A 14,428-nucleotide genomic window follows, 5' to 3' on the forward strand; every position below is an offset into this window, starting at 1 on the left:
CTGCACTGTGTAAACTGACTGTTTATTCCTACCCTTTGTTTCCTATCTTTTAACTTGTTACTGATCCATAAAAGGACTTCCCTCTTATCCCACAACTGCTTACTTGTTGTTGTTGTTGTTTCTGTGGTTAGGGTTTACATTTTCAATGATGGTGGGGCAGTTAAGAGCCTGGGATCTATCTTTTATGATATTGATATTGAAACTGAAATAAATAAAATAAATCATGAAGCAAAGATGCACCAGTGTCAGTACTGTAGCTCTGAAAGAAATAACATGCATTAAAGGGTGCGGCATATTTTTAAAAAAAGTGCTACTTCTCCAAGTAATACTTGTGGTTTCTTGCTCCTAAAAAGGACATCAAAATACTATAATTAGTCATTAAAATGCAGTCTGATTACTCATAAAAGCCTCATTCAAGGCTAAATGCTGCTCCCATTGAAGTAACTGGAAGTTGAGGATGTTCAACACGTTGCAGAAGGACTGAGACTTTAGTACTCATTTACAGGCAACTGGAAAGATACGATTGAGCTTTTGAAAGGAAAAAGCCTTTTAACATCCCTATTCCCAGGATGAGATGATGATGGCACAGTCCAGATGGAATTTAAATAAAAGTAACCACCACTCTGAATATAGCTTCCCTGTGTTCCTTTAGGTGTGTCTGCTCAGCTGACCAGCACTCGTCTCCGTCGGAACACGTCTGTGGGCACCCCTTTTTGGATGGCTCCAGAGGTTAGATTACATTTGAAAACATACATTTTTTTCCAGATTGCTTTTGTTTGTCTCTCTGCTTCTCCGTCTCTTCCCTTTTATTTTAGTAGTTTTAGCGAACTGAATGGAAATGTCAATTGTAAAAACTTTTTATCCTGTAGTCTTAAAATGCTGGCATTTTCTTCTAGCTGTTTTACTTTTATGCAATGTTCATTCAAATTTATTTAATTGAATACTGTGTGGTTAGAGCAAGAGGAGCTGCATAGATCACTTGTTGAAATGCTTTGGAGGAGAAAGTATGTTTTGAAATCAGTTTCTTTCTAGAGGTAGAGAGAGCCCACGGTTATATTGTGACTTCAATCCTCTCATTTTAAATGACAGTCCAGCAAGACTATTTTTAAAGACAGCGACTGAGAACAGTGTGATCCTGTTGGAATATTGTAGATTTCACAACAGAAAGGAACTAAACAGGAGGTTACTTTCTTGATCTTATGTATTTTATTTGTGTATCTCACTGCTCAGGAGGCTTTTAATATACCACGTACTTCATGAATCGCCACAGCAACAAAAGATTTGTGTGAATAAGTAAAAATGTATTATACAGTATATATTTGAAGCTTAGTCGTAACTTTGATTACTTTTTAAATCTAGCGTAAGTATACAAACAGATATTATAAACTCCAATAGGACAAATTCAGTTTGTTAAATAAGCATATGCAGGAATACATTGTTTGCAAGAAAATAAAAATGTTTTATAGTATATGCAATTGCACTATTTATAGGGAAAAAACCTGTATTTTGTTTGTTCAGCTAATTAGCTGAAATGTCCCGACTCATCTGTCATTGTGAATTAGCTGAAATGAATTCAAAAATAAAAGTTTTTAATTAAAATTGGCATTTCTGAATGTACTGCTAATGGTGGCCATATTGTAGAGATATTATCTCTCTGTGAAACGGTCAGAATGGGTGCCCAGAGGGACAGACGCCAAACAAAATTTCTTCTTTGATGCTGGTTTCATAGCAGAGGAAGAACTCTACAGTGCCGTTATCCCTCACACAAGGGAGCAGAAACTTCACAAGTTTGACCTTACTGAGTTTCCTCCAAGTTCTTCCCTCTGGTGTAGAACATGGTTTGCTTCCCCTCTACAGAACAAGACTGGGTTTCCATCCTCTTACCCATCAGATCACCTGACATCTGCATGACTTTTGGCATTTTTAGGATTTTGGCATTTTTAGGAGGCAAAAGTCATCCACACAGACACCCCTTGCCGGAGCTCTGCCATTCTAAGCATGCTTCCTGCAACAAACATGGCTTCCAGGGATTCTCCTTATTGCAGCTGCCTAGGACCCCTCCTTAAAAAGAGGTTCCAGAGTGCAGAGGGAAAACTGTGTACTTTAATAAACCTTTGGCTTCCACTGTTTTCCCTCATGAGCTTCAGGCAGGATAATCTGAAGGAGCCCAATTGGCTTCTGCTCTGTTTCCTCTGACTCTACAGAGCAGGATTCTGTGGAGAGGCTTCCAGGGGGTTGGGAGAAGGAGATGAATGCTGTAAAAGGCAGAATTCTGCTCTTCTACGGGTTCAGGCTCTGTGTGCAGATGCAGAGAGGAGCATGGGGCACTACATGTTGGTTAATATTAAACAAGCTGTTTATAGTGTTTATGCAGTGAAGTTCTTCCGCTGATAAACCAATATGCCCAAGACCGGAATAGTGGGGGCTATATTGTTACAAAATTCTGGGGTAGTCTTAAGTTCTATTGAATGTGGGCAACTTATTTTATATTGTTTTGTCAAATGTATTGTGTATGCATCCATAGGTGTTATGAAAGTCCCTTTTTTAAAAAAAATCAAATAAATAGATGCAAGAAAGAGGGAAGCTGCTTTAGACCCTCTCTCTCAGTAGACTGCCATCTCATCAAAGACAGAAAGTATGTCTTTTTTCTGCAGTACTGAAATTGGGGGAAGTAAAGCCTGGACTAAGACATAGATGAGGTATGCCCATTCTTCGGAGCTCAGCTCCTGGTGTCACTTCAGCTTTCATTTAAAAAAAATAGGAAATTTCTGGCCCGCACAGATATGAAGAAAACCAATGCACTATTTGCCTGAGTCTGCAGACAGTCTGAAACAAGAGTTCTGAGAGGTCTGACCTGCCACTGTCTTCTCAGTGGGATGTAAACTCCAAAATCCATTGCTTTGGGTGGCTCTGCCAGCATCACCTGAGCAGAGTACTCTGTGCACAACAAGGAGAGAATAGTACAGTGGACCCAGTCCACCCACCAACCCACTCAAGCAGGTATTCCAGCAACCAGAGTATAGGTTCTGAGGGAATCTCGCTGCCCTTGGCTCTGTGAGGGGAAGAGGGGACCCTGGCTGTCATCTCTGCTGCTACAGAGGGAAATCCTGCAGCCAGTCCTGCAAAGAGTGCAACAGAAAGGGCTGCGTACTACTGCATCTATGTCTCTAGTGGGGAGGAGGCCCCTGTCACTGTCATTCCACGTGGGGATGGTGGGGCCAAAAAGGAGAGCCACATTGGACTCCATGTTATGGTGTGCTGGTACTCCTGTAATATTCAGGCACCAATGTGGTATGGTGTATACATAGGTAGCTAGGAGCTCTCCCCACAACTCCTATAGCAGAATTGAGAAGCAGGGGTAGGATGTAATCATCAGTTTGCTCTCTCTGATTTCCGCACTGCTTTTCTGCAATATGACAGGCACCAGCAGGAGACTTGAATATGCTAAATGTAATTTAAATGCTTACTTTTCAATAGATTTCTAGTTTATCACAGTGAGTTTCTCACCATCTGGCTGTTCAAATTGCTGTGCTATTCATTCTGGATACTTATGAAAATTTTCATAAATGAACAATATGAACCTAAAAGCTGTATTCCTCTCACAGGTGATTGCATGTGAGCAGCAGCTGGACAGCTCCTATGATGCCAGATGTGATGCATGGTCATTGGGTATCACTGCCATAGAGCTAGGAGATGGAGATCCACCTCTTGCTGACTTGCATCCTATGAGAGCACTTTTCAAAATACCAAGGTAATGTCTTCATACCCTTATTTCTCACGGTATTAGTCTGATCCCCACCACTTTCTCGTACTCCCTCCTACCAAACTTGGGCACTTTTATATCTAACAACTGAATATTAAGGACTAATTCTGCCCAGGGAGCAGTGCAGAAGCACTCTGTCCCACAATCAGCCCTGAACTCTGCCTCAAGCATATACAAGTATTGCCTAGTGGATATAGCACTGTTTTGAAAAACAGCCTCATTGTTCTATGATTTCATTTTGCATTACTTGGTATGTCAAGTGGAAAATGTCCACTTTATTTCGAAGGAAAAAGACTAATTCAAAACGTTTTGAGCCAAATTCAAACCTACAGTAAGCAGATGCAATTCAATGGAAGGCAAAGCAACGGTACCCATTTATACCAGGTCTGAATGTAATCCTTTTGCTGTTATTTGGTGCCTTAGTGAATCACAAATAGATAATAAGAGTGTTCATTAATTTTGATACTTTGTTAATCATAGAATATCAGGGTTGGAAGGGACCCCAGAAGGTCATCTAGTCCAACCCCCTGCTCGAAGCAGGACCAATTCCCAGTTAAATCATCCCAGCCAGGGCTTTGTCAAGCCTGACCTTAAAAACCTCTAAGGAAGGAGATTCTACCACCTCCCTAGGTAACGCATTCCAGTGTTTCACCACCCTCTTAGTGAAAAAGATTTTCCTAATATCCAATCTAAACCTCCACCATTGCAACTTGAGACCATTACTCCTCGTTCTGTCATCTGCTACCATTGAGAACAGTCTAGAGCCATCCTCTTTGGAACCCCCTTTCAGGTAGTTGAAAGCAGCTATCAAATCCCCCCTCATTCTTCTCTTCTGCAGACTAAACAATCCCAGCTCCCTCAGCCTCTCCTCATAAGTCATGTGCTCTAGACCCCTAATCATTTTTGTTGCCCTTCGCTGGACTCTCTCCAATTTATCCACATCCTTCTTGTAGTGTGGGGCCCAAAACTGGACACAGTACTCCAGATGAGGCCTCACCAGTGTCGAATAGAGGGGAACGATCACGTCCCTCGATCTGCTCGCTATGCCCCTACTTATACATCCCAAAATGCCATTGGCCTTCTTGGCAACAAGGGCACACTGTTGACTCATATCCAGCTTCTCGTCCACTGTCACCCCTAGGTCCTTTTCCGCAGAACTGCTGCCTAGCCATTCGGTCCCTAGTCTGTAGCGGTGCATTGGATTCTTCCATCCTAAGTGCAGGACCCTGCACTTATCCTTATTGAACCTCATCAGATTTCTTTTGGCCCAATCCTCCAATTTGTCTAGGTCCTTCTGTATCCTATCCCTCCCCTCCAGCGTATCTACCACTCCTCCCAGTTTAGTATCATCTGCAAATTTGCTGAGAGTGCAATCCACACCATCCTCCAGATCATTTATGAAGATATTGAACAAAACCGGCCCCAGGACCGACCCCTGGGGCACTCCACTTGACACCGGCTGCCAACTAGACATGGAGCCATTTATCACTACCCGTTGAGCCCGACAATCTAGCCAGCTTTCTACCCACCTTATAGTGCATTCATCTAGCCCATACTTCCTTAACTTGCTGACAAGAATACTGTGGGAGACAGTGTCAAAAGCTTTGCTAAAGACAAGAAACAATACATCCACTGCTTTCCCTTCATCCACAGAACCAGTAATCTCATCATAAAAGGCGATTAGATTAGTCAGGCATGACCTTCCCTTGGTGAATCCATGCTGACTGTTCCTGATCACTTTCCTCTCATGTAAGTGCTTCAGGATTGATTCTTTGAGGACCTGCTCCATGATTTTTCCAGGGACTGAGGTGAGGCTGACTGGCCTGTAGTTCCCAGGATCCTCCTTCTTCCCTTTTTTAAAGATTGGCACTACATTAGCCTTTTTCCAGTCATCCGGGACTTCCCCCGTTCGCCACGAGTTTTCAAAGATAATGGCCAAGGGCTCTGCAATCACAGCCGCCAATTCCTTCAGCACTCTCGGATGTAACTCGTCCGGCCCCATGGACTTGTGCACGTCCAGCTTTTCTAAATAGTCCCTAACCACCTCTATCTCCACAGAGGGCTGGCCATCTCTTCCCCATTCTGTGATGCCCAGCGCAGCAGTCTGGGAGCTGACCTTGTTAGTGAAAACAGAGGCAAAAAAAGCATTGAGTACATTAGCTTTTTCCACATCCTCTGTCACTCGGTTGCCTCCCTCATTCAGTAAGGGGCCCACACTTTCCTTGGCTTTCTTCTTGTTGCCAACATACCTGAAGAAACCCTTCTTGTTACTCTTGACATCTCTTGCTAGCTGCAGCTCCAGGTGCGATTTGGCCCTCCTGATATCTTTCCTACATGCCCGAGCAATATTTTTATACTCTTCCCTGGTCATATGTCCAACCTTCCACTTCTTGTAAGCTTCTTTTTTATGTTTAAGATCCGCTAGGATTTCACCATTAAGCCAAGCTGGTCGCTTGCCATGTTTACTATTCTTTCGACTCATCGGGATGGTTTGTCCCTGTAACCTCAACAGGGATTCCTTGAAATACAGCCAGCTCTCCTGGACTCCCTTCCCCTTCATGATAGTCCCCCAGGGGATCCTACCCATCCGTTCCCTGAGGGAGTCGAAGTCTGCTTTCCTGAAGTCCAGGGTCCGTATCCTGCTGCTTACCTTTCTTCCCTGCGTCAGGATCCTGAACTCAACCAACTCATGGTCACTGCCTCCCAGATTCCCATCCACTTTTGCTTCCCCCACTAATTCTACCCGGTTTGTGAGCAGCAGGTCAAGAAAAGCGCCCCCCCTAGTTGGCTCCCCTAGCACTTGCGCCAGAAAATTGTCCCCTACGCTTTCCAAAAACTTCCTGGATTGTCTATGCACCGCTGTATTGCTCTCCCAGCAGATATCAGGAAAATTAAAGTCACCCATGAGAATCAGGGCATGCGATCTAGTAGCTTCCGTGAGTTGCCGGAAGAAAGCCTCATCCACCTCATCCCCCTGGTCCGGTGGTCTATAGCAGACTCCCACCACTACATCACTCTTGTTGCACACACTTCTAAACTTAATCCAGAGACACTCAGGTTTTTCCACAGTTTCGTACCGGAGCTCTGAGCAGTCATACTGCTCCCTTACATACAGTGCTACTCCCCCACCTTTTCTGCCCTGCCTGTCCTTCCTGAACAGTTTATAACCATCCATGACTGTACTCCAGTCATGTGAGCTATCCCACCAAGTCTCTGTTATTCCAATCACGTCATAGTTCCTTGACATCACCAGGACCTCCAGTTCTCCCTGCTTGTTTCCAAGGCTTTGTGCATTTGTATATAAGCACTTGAGATAACCTGTTGATCGCCCCTCATTCCCAGTATGAGGCAGGAGCCCTCCCCTCACAGACATTCCTGCCTGTGCTTCCTCCCGGTATCCCGCTTTCCCACTTACCTCAGGGCTTTGGTCTCCTTCCCCCGGTGAACCTAGTTTAAAGCCCTCCTCACTAGGTTAGCCAGCCTGCTGGCAAAGATGCTCTTCCCTCTCTTTGTAAGATGGAGCCCGTCTCTGCCCAGCACTCCTCCTTCATGGAACACCATCCCATGGTCAAAGAATCCAAAGCCTTCTCTCCGACACCACCTGCGTAGCCATTCGTTGACTTCCACGATTCGACGGTCCCTACCCAGGCCTTTTCCTTCCACGGGGAGGATGGACGAGAAGACCACTTGCGCCTCCAACTCCTTTATCCTTCTTCCCAGAGCCACGTAGTCCGCAGTGATCCGCTCAAGGTCATTCTTGGCAGTATCATTGGTGCCCACGTGGAGAAGCAGGAAGGGGTAGCGATCCGAGGGCTTGATGAGTCTCGGCAGTCTCTCCGTCACATCGCGAATCTTAGCCCCTGGCAAGCAGCAGACTTCTCGGTTTTCCCGGTCAGGGCGGCAGATAGATGACTCAGTCCCCCGGAGGAGAGAGTCCCCGACCACCACCACCCGCCTTCTCCTCTTGGGAGTGGTGGTCGTGGAACCCCCAACCTCAGGACATCGCATCTCATGCCTTCCAACCAGCGGAGTCTCCTTCTGCTTTCTCCCCCCAGACATATCATCTGGTCCACTCTCCGCAATGGTACCTGTGGAGAGAACATGAAAGCGGTTGGTTACCTGTGTCTGTGTTACTGGAACCCGGACATTCCGCTTACCTCTTCTGGAGGTCACATGTTGCCAAGCTTCCTCACTGGCCTCTTGGCTCCTCTGTGCAACCTGCTCTATATCTTTAGAGCTTTGTGCCCCTAGAAGCCTATCCTGTGTTTTGTCCAGAAAATCCTCAGTTTCTCGTATGCAACGCAGGGTCGTTATCTGTTGTTCCAGACCTTCAATCTTCTCTTCCAATATGGAGACCAGCTTGCACTTTGTACAGACAAAGCCGCTTCTGTCCTGTGGAAGAAAGACAAACATGGCACATCCAGTGCAGGTCACAACAGCTGAACCCCCCCCTTCCATATCACCTACCTACTATGAGCTTCTTCAGAGACGTTTGCAAGATGTAAGCCTCCCTGGGCTCACTCCAGGCGAACTCCCAGGCAAACTCCTGCTGTGAGCTGCTCTGCTGTCCCCGCTGCTCAGCTGGTTCGCGAGGCTCTGGCTATTTTTAAACAGCCAGGCTTCCCTGACGCAAACAGACAGACACCCTAATGCCCGCCCCCTGCAGGCTAGCAGCCAATCAGACACTCACTCAGGCTCTCTCACTGCCCTCCCAGCAAACACACGCTCGGATACTTCCTCAGCAAGCAAACACACACACACACACACACTCGGATACTTACCAGTCCCAGGCAAACTCCTGCTGTGAGCTGCTCTGCTGTCCCCGCTGCTCAGCTGGTTCGCTGCCGCTGGTTAATGCAAATGAAGCTATGACCCTTTTTGTGAAATTTAAGATAGAATTCCTTAAAGAACTCCTGATTTTAAAAGAAAAAATCAATTGCCTCATGCTTTGAAAGAAAGAACAGTCCTGTCACGAAATACAAATAGTGAATAATAGGTCATTAGGTTCATTTGCTTTTATTGATATGCTTGAAAAATGACAGCAATTCTTGGTTATATTTGGTAGATTTTCTTGATGCTTTGTTAGTTTGTAAAGTAGGAGGTTAATGAAGTATTATATTGTCTACACAGTGCTCCTTTAGCCAGTGGAAATCAATATTTTTTTCAATAGCCCTCCTAAAACTCATTACTCAGCCTGCCTTCTTATGTTGTTTTTGTCAAGTGTGTACATATTAACTTATAGTAATACTGACCTTCACAGAAATCCACCTCCAACATTACGCCAACCGGAGCTGTGGTCAGCTGAATTCAATGATTTTATTAACAAGTGAGTAAGAACTGAGATCATTAATTGAGACCCTTTCGACCAAATAAGATGTGTGCATTAGATGTGTGCATAAATGTAGTTGAAATATTACATCTTTGTATTCTGTCTGGAAATCTGTCACAACAAAATATTTCACCCTTGTTCCCCCACATTATTTATTATAGTAAAGTTGCTTTGTATAAATTCCTCTTTTTATTTGTAAATATATAAGCAATATGGTTTTATATTAAGCTTCCTGCAAACTCAGGCCTCAGGTGACAATTCCAATATCAGTCTGACTACTGTTTCTAAAATACATCATTAACACGAATCAGGGTGAATTTGGTTCTATAGGATTTCCAGTGTATATTGTTACATCGGTTCTATAGGATTTCCAGTGTATATTGTTCGTTGTTTGAGACCATAAGCTATTCCCATCACCTGTGGAATGCTTTCTGGCTAATGTTGGTTCCTCAGTTATACCCCTGAAATCATATTCAGTGGAACTGTACACGTTTAACTGTACAAGTATAACTGAGAACAGACAGAATTTGGCCCTGGTGTTATAAAATGGCTTGGTATAATGGTTTAATCTGATGGATGGAGAGTAGAGCTAGTTGGGAAATTTTTGACAGTTTTTGGTTGGAAAATGCTGATTCCACAAACTTTTCAGAGATGAAATTTTAACTGGGGTCTCTCACGCCCCAGGTGAGTGCCCTAACCACCCAGCTATTGACTATTCTGGTGTTGTGTGTGCGCTCTGTCGCTCTCTTCCCCTTCCCCCACCCCCCCCCTTGGTTTGTCATGAAACATTTTTAAAGGTCTCAGATTTGTCATGATGCAGAGGGGGAAATTTTTTAAATCTCAACAATTTTCACAGGATGGGAAAACCATTTCCTGCCCAGCTCTGATGGAGCAGGATCTGAACTTATGAAACTATCGAGCAAGGAATGCCTATCCTGGGCGTTATATAGCCTGGGCGTTATGTGGCCTCTTAATTAGCCAGATCACTATGCCATATTAACACACTTTTTATTAAGCAAATTTCTGTTAAAAATAAATAAATAAATAAATAAAAAAGAAAAGGATTATGAAGAGCAGATTGGCACAGTTCATATGATGTCAGTAGAGCTTCACCAGTTTTCACTAGCGATGATCTACCCCATAAATGTAAACCTTTCTTATGACTTTGTCATTGATGTGTACAAAATAATGATCTGTAAATTTCTTTTAAGCTTCCTCTCCTCCCACCCTCTCATCAATACAGGTGCAAATTGACGTAGTGGTTTGGGGTATATCCTGAAGTAACTGGGCTCAGACCACAAACTTATTTCACATAGGCCACCAAAGAGTGATGCAGTAATAAATTATCATCTACAAAAGGCCTGGGGTGAAATCCTGGCCCCACTGAAATCAATGGGCGACTTGATCAATGGGGCCAGGATTTTGAAGCAGTGATGTAGGTGTGAAAGGTCCTGTGACCCTTATCTATAATAATAGTTTTAAATATGGTTTCAAGATTTCTGGGTTTGTCCCAGAAATGGACAGTTGCCTACAATTTTAAAGTACAATATTTCTCAAAGTTCTAGTGACCCTGAAAAGGAATCCATTAAGGGCTAAGCCCTTTGACCTATGACAGTCTCCCATGGGGGCATAGCCGTGTAACACTGCTGTGCAGGGAGTAGCCCCTCTAGCTCTGTGGCCGTTTGCAGGGGACAGTGGCTGATGGCTCTGCATAGCAGCAGATCCATTGATCCCATTCCCATTCCTCTTCCAGCTGGCCCTGCCTCCTAGCCTTGCTACATAAGGATATGCAGGGAGCATATCTAGAATGGGACTGTGAGACTTCACAAATCATTCCCACTTCTCCAATTTTCAAACATAGGCACCTAAACATTACATCTTTAACCTGTATTAGGACATTTGAGTCAGCACTAGGGGTGGGCCCAAGCTCACAGCTTCCTAAAAATCACATGCTTTTTTTTTTTAACCAACATATACATTCTCAGTTTACGTACCTAGTGTCAATTTGAGTGTCCTATTGAGAAGCCACAATGGTTTTCTGTTTTTCCAGCAGTTTCTTTAAGCTGCCTGATATTTCTGGTGTAAAATACAGCGATTTAACATCTTTTAATCCCAAATTCTATCAAAACTTCTGTATGTCTGTTTATGGCTGGTGTGATTAAGATGTGCATACTTTAATGAGACAGTCCTGTAGGTATGTGACTTAAGCATGAATGAATTCAAAATTACTTTACTGCTTAACAATGGACAGCTCTCTGAATGATCACCTGCTTTTTCTGCCAGTGCAGGTGCTTGACTAAAGATTACGAGAAGCGCCCGACAATATCCGATCTTTTGCAGCATAACTTCATTAAGCAAATTGAGGGCAAGGAGAAAGCATTACAGAAGCAGCTTATGGAATTTATTGATGTTCATCAACAAATGGGAGTCACTGAAAAGGCAAGGTACCTGAATTATTTCCTTTTCTCCATGCAGTAAGAGAGTAATTTGGAGGTCGTTGAAACTTTTACCATTTAAAATCAGTTAACACTGAGGGTCCAATTCTGCAACATTCAGGGAATGTCTACACTGCAGTTGGGGAGAGGGGGTCAATTACAGCACAGATAGTCATATTTGAGGTAGCTTTAATCAAGCTAGCTCACTGATAGCAGTGAAGCGTTAGCATGGGCTAGCTGCCTGAGTAATTACACAGGGTCCCAAGCAGGCTTGTGCAGTCCTCACTAAAGCCCATGCTGCCATAGTTTCTCTGCTATTGGTATCCAAGCTAGCTAGAGTAAAGTTAGCTTGGGTATGTCTACATGTGCTGGAAACACCGCCCTTCCCCCCATTACAATGTAGACATACCCTCTTTCACACTGAGCACTTACACTGTAATTAATAGGGTTGCTTGTGGAGTCAGGTACTACTTAACTTGAGTAAGGATGGCAGGATCAGGCCTTTCACTTGCAGATAAAGAAAATATTTTATTGCTAAAAAGACTCTTTTCTGTCTTACTGAGCAGGGTATTTTTTTTCTTCTAATGGCATTTAGTAATATAAATTCTGCACCATCGAACACCAAGATCTTACTGCTTTTATATAAAATGCTGAAAATGGTTTCGCTCAGTGTTGCAATTTTTTTAAACAACAACTTCAGCAAAGTAATGTACTGGATGTGAAATGCACTATAGGATTAGTATTGATGTATTTCTCTTGCTTTTCTCCTGTGCTTCAAGGTAAGGGATAATAGATTTTTTTTTAATGGAACAGGAAATCTAAAAGACTTTTTTGACGTTATCAATTCATAGTGTCACATTTTCCCCATTTGAGCTGCACAGAGAAATCTTATTAAAATCTGCCACATTTCCTCCTATTTATATTTACACAAACTTAATATATATTGCCGTTTTCAGTTCAGATCTTGGGAAATGTTTTGCTTTGCCATTTACCTTTCAATGATGATGATGATAAATATATTTCTAAAGCATTTCCAATCTTTTAAGTGTTCTTAGACTAATGCTGTCTAAAAATTATCTGGAAATGTGTGTGGATGATTAGTTGTTTCTCTCTTCTGGCTTTTCAGTAAAAAAAGACAAAAAAAAACAATTGCAGTTGGTCCACATTTCAACTATATGCCGGATTGAAACAATCTGAATGCCACAGATCTGCCATCTACTCTGATAACCAGGAGAGATTTGAAATTGAAATAAATTAACTCTGTGTCAGTACATACCATTAAAATTGAATGAAAACAGCCCAGCTGAGAGAGAGCTAATTTTAAAGAATGTATTAATTTACAAAATCCAGTGTAAAATAAGTAATGATACCTGGTAAAATTGCCTAAGTCAGTGTTTCCCAAACTTGGGACACCGCTTGTTCAGGGAAAGCCCCTGGCAGGCCAGGCCGGTTTGTTTACCGGCCGCATCGGCAGGTTCGGCTGATCGCGGCTCCCGCTGGCCGCAGTTCGCTATTCTCAGCTAATGGGGGCTGCAGGAAGCTGCGCGGGCCGAGGGATGTGCCGGCTGCCCTTCCCGCAGCCCCCATTGGCCTGGAGCGGCGAACCATGGGAGCCGCGGTCAGCTGAACCTGCAGACGCAGCAGGTAAACAAAGCGGCCCAGCCCGCCAGGGGCGTTCCCTGAACAAGCGGTGTCCCAAGTTTGGGAAACATTGGCCTAAGTGATTTAGGAGTCTATGTCCCATTGACTTTCAATGATAATTAAGTTACTTAGTCATTTAGATGCTTTTGAAAATTTTATCCATCATGAATAACTCACCAGAAGTTTACTTACTGTATAAGAAAAATACACCACTTTTTCAATTTTGTAATTCTTTAATTAGTAGCAAATGAATTTTCAAAGTAACCTAGAAATCCTCATGCTGCAAAATACTACATGAAGCACTTTATAAGGCCCTTCTTCTCCAGTCTGCTGACATGAAGAAAATGACTTTGCCTTCCCTATCTTGCTCTTATGTACAGTAATTGAGCTGTCAAGTGATTAAAAAAAATTAATCGCGCTGTTAAACTATAATAGAATACCATTTTTTAAAATATTTTGGATGTTTTCTACATTTTCAAATACACTGATTTCAATTACAACACAGAATACAAAGTCTACAGTGCTCACTTTGTATTTATTTTTGATTACAAATATTTGCACTCTAAAAAAACAAAAGAAATAGTATTTTTCACTTCATCTAATGCAAGTACTGTAGTGCAATCTCTTTATCATGAAAGTTGAACTTACAAAAGGAGAATTAAGTACAAAAAAAGGGCATTCAAAAATAAAACAATGTCAAATTTTAGAGCCTGCAAGTCCACTCAGTCCTATTTCTTGTTCAGCCAATCATTCAGACAAACAAGTTTGTTTACATTTGCAGGAAATAATGCTGCCCGCTTCTTGTTCACAATGTCACCTGAAAGTGAGAACAGACATTCTCATGGCACCGTTGTAGCAAGTGTCGCAAGATATTTACATGCCAGATGTATTAAAGATTCATGTGTCCCTTCATGCTTTAACCAGCATTCCAGGGGACATGCATCCATGCTGATGACAGGTTCTGCTCGATAACCATCCAAAGCAGTGCAAACCATCGCATGTTCATTTTCATTATCTGAGTCAGATGCCACCAGCAGAAGGATGATTTTCTTTTTTGGTGGTTCAAGTTCTGTAGTTTCCACATCGGAGTGTTGCTCTTTTAACACTTCTGAAAGCATGCTCCACAGCTCATCCCTCTCAGATTTTGGAAAGCACTTTAGATTCTTAAACCTTGGGTCCAGTGATGTAGCTATCTTTAGAAATCTCACACTGGTACCTTCTTTGGTTTTGTCAAATCTGCAGTGAAGGTGTTCTTAAAAT

The 14,428-nt window shown here is 43.0% G+C and overlaps 1 protein-coding gene across 1 annotated transcript in view; it reads left to right on the forward strand.

The window, feature by feature from the left end:
• The window catches only part of MYO3A (myosin IIIA), a 206,509-nt gene that overhangs the window by 91,885 nt on the left and 100,196 nt on the right, over positions 1-14,428 (forward strand). The window contains exons 6-9 of the mRNA XM_074946105.1: positions 653-729; positions 3,606-3,751; positions 9,024-9,089; positions 11,381-11,536. Of these exons, the coding sequence (XP_074802206.1) occupies positions 653-729; positions 3,606-3,751; positions 9,024-9,089; positions 11,381-11,536 (445 nt within the window). The remainder of the gene's footprint in view (positions 1-652; positions 730-3,605; positions 3,752-9,023; positions 9,090-11,380; positions 11,537-14,428) is intronic.

This window comes from Natator depressus, chromosome 2 (assembly GCF_965152275.1).
Source record: "Natator depressus isolate rNatDep1 chromosome 2, rNatDep2.hap1, whole genome shotgun sequence".
NCBI lineage: Eukaryota > Metazoa > Chordata > Testudines > Cheloniidae > Natator > Natator depressus.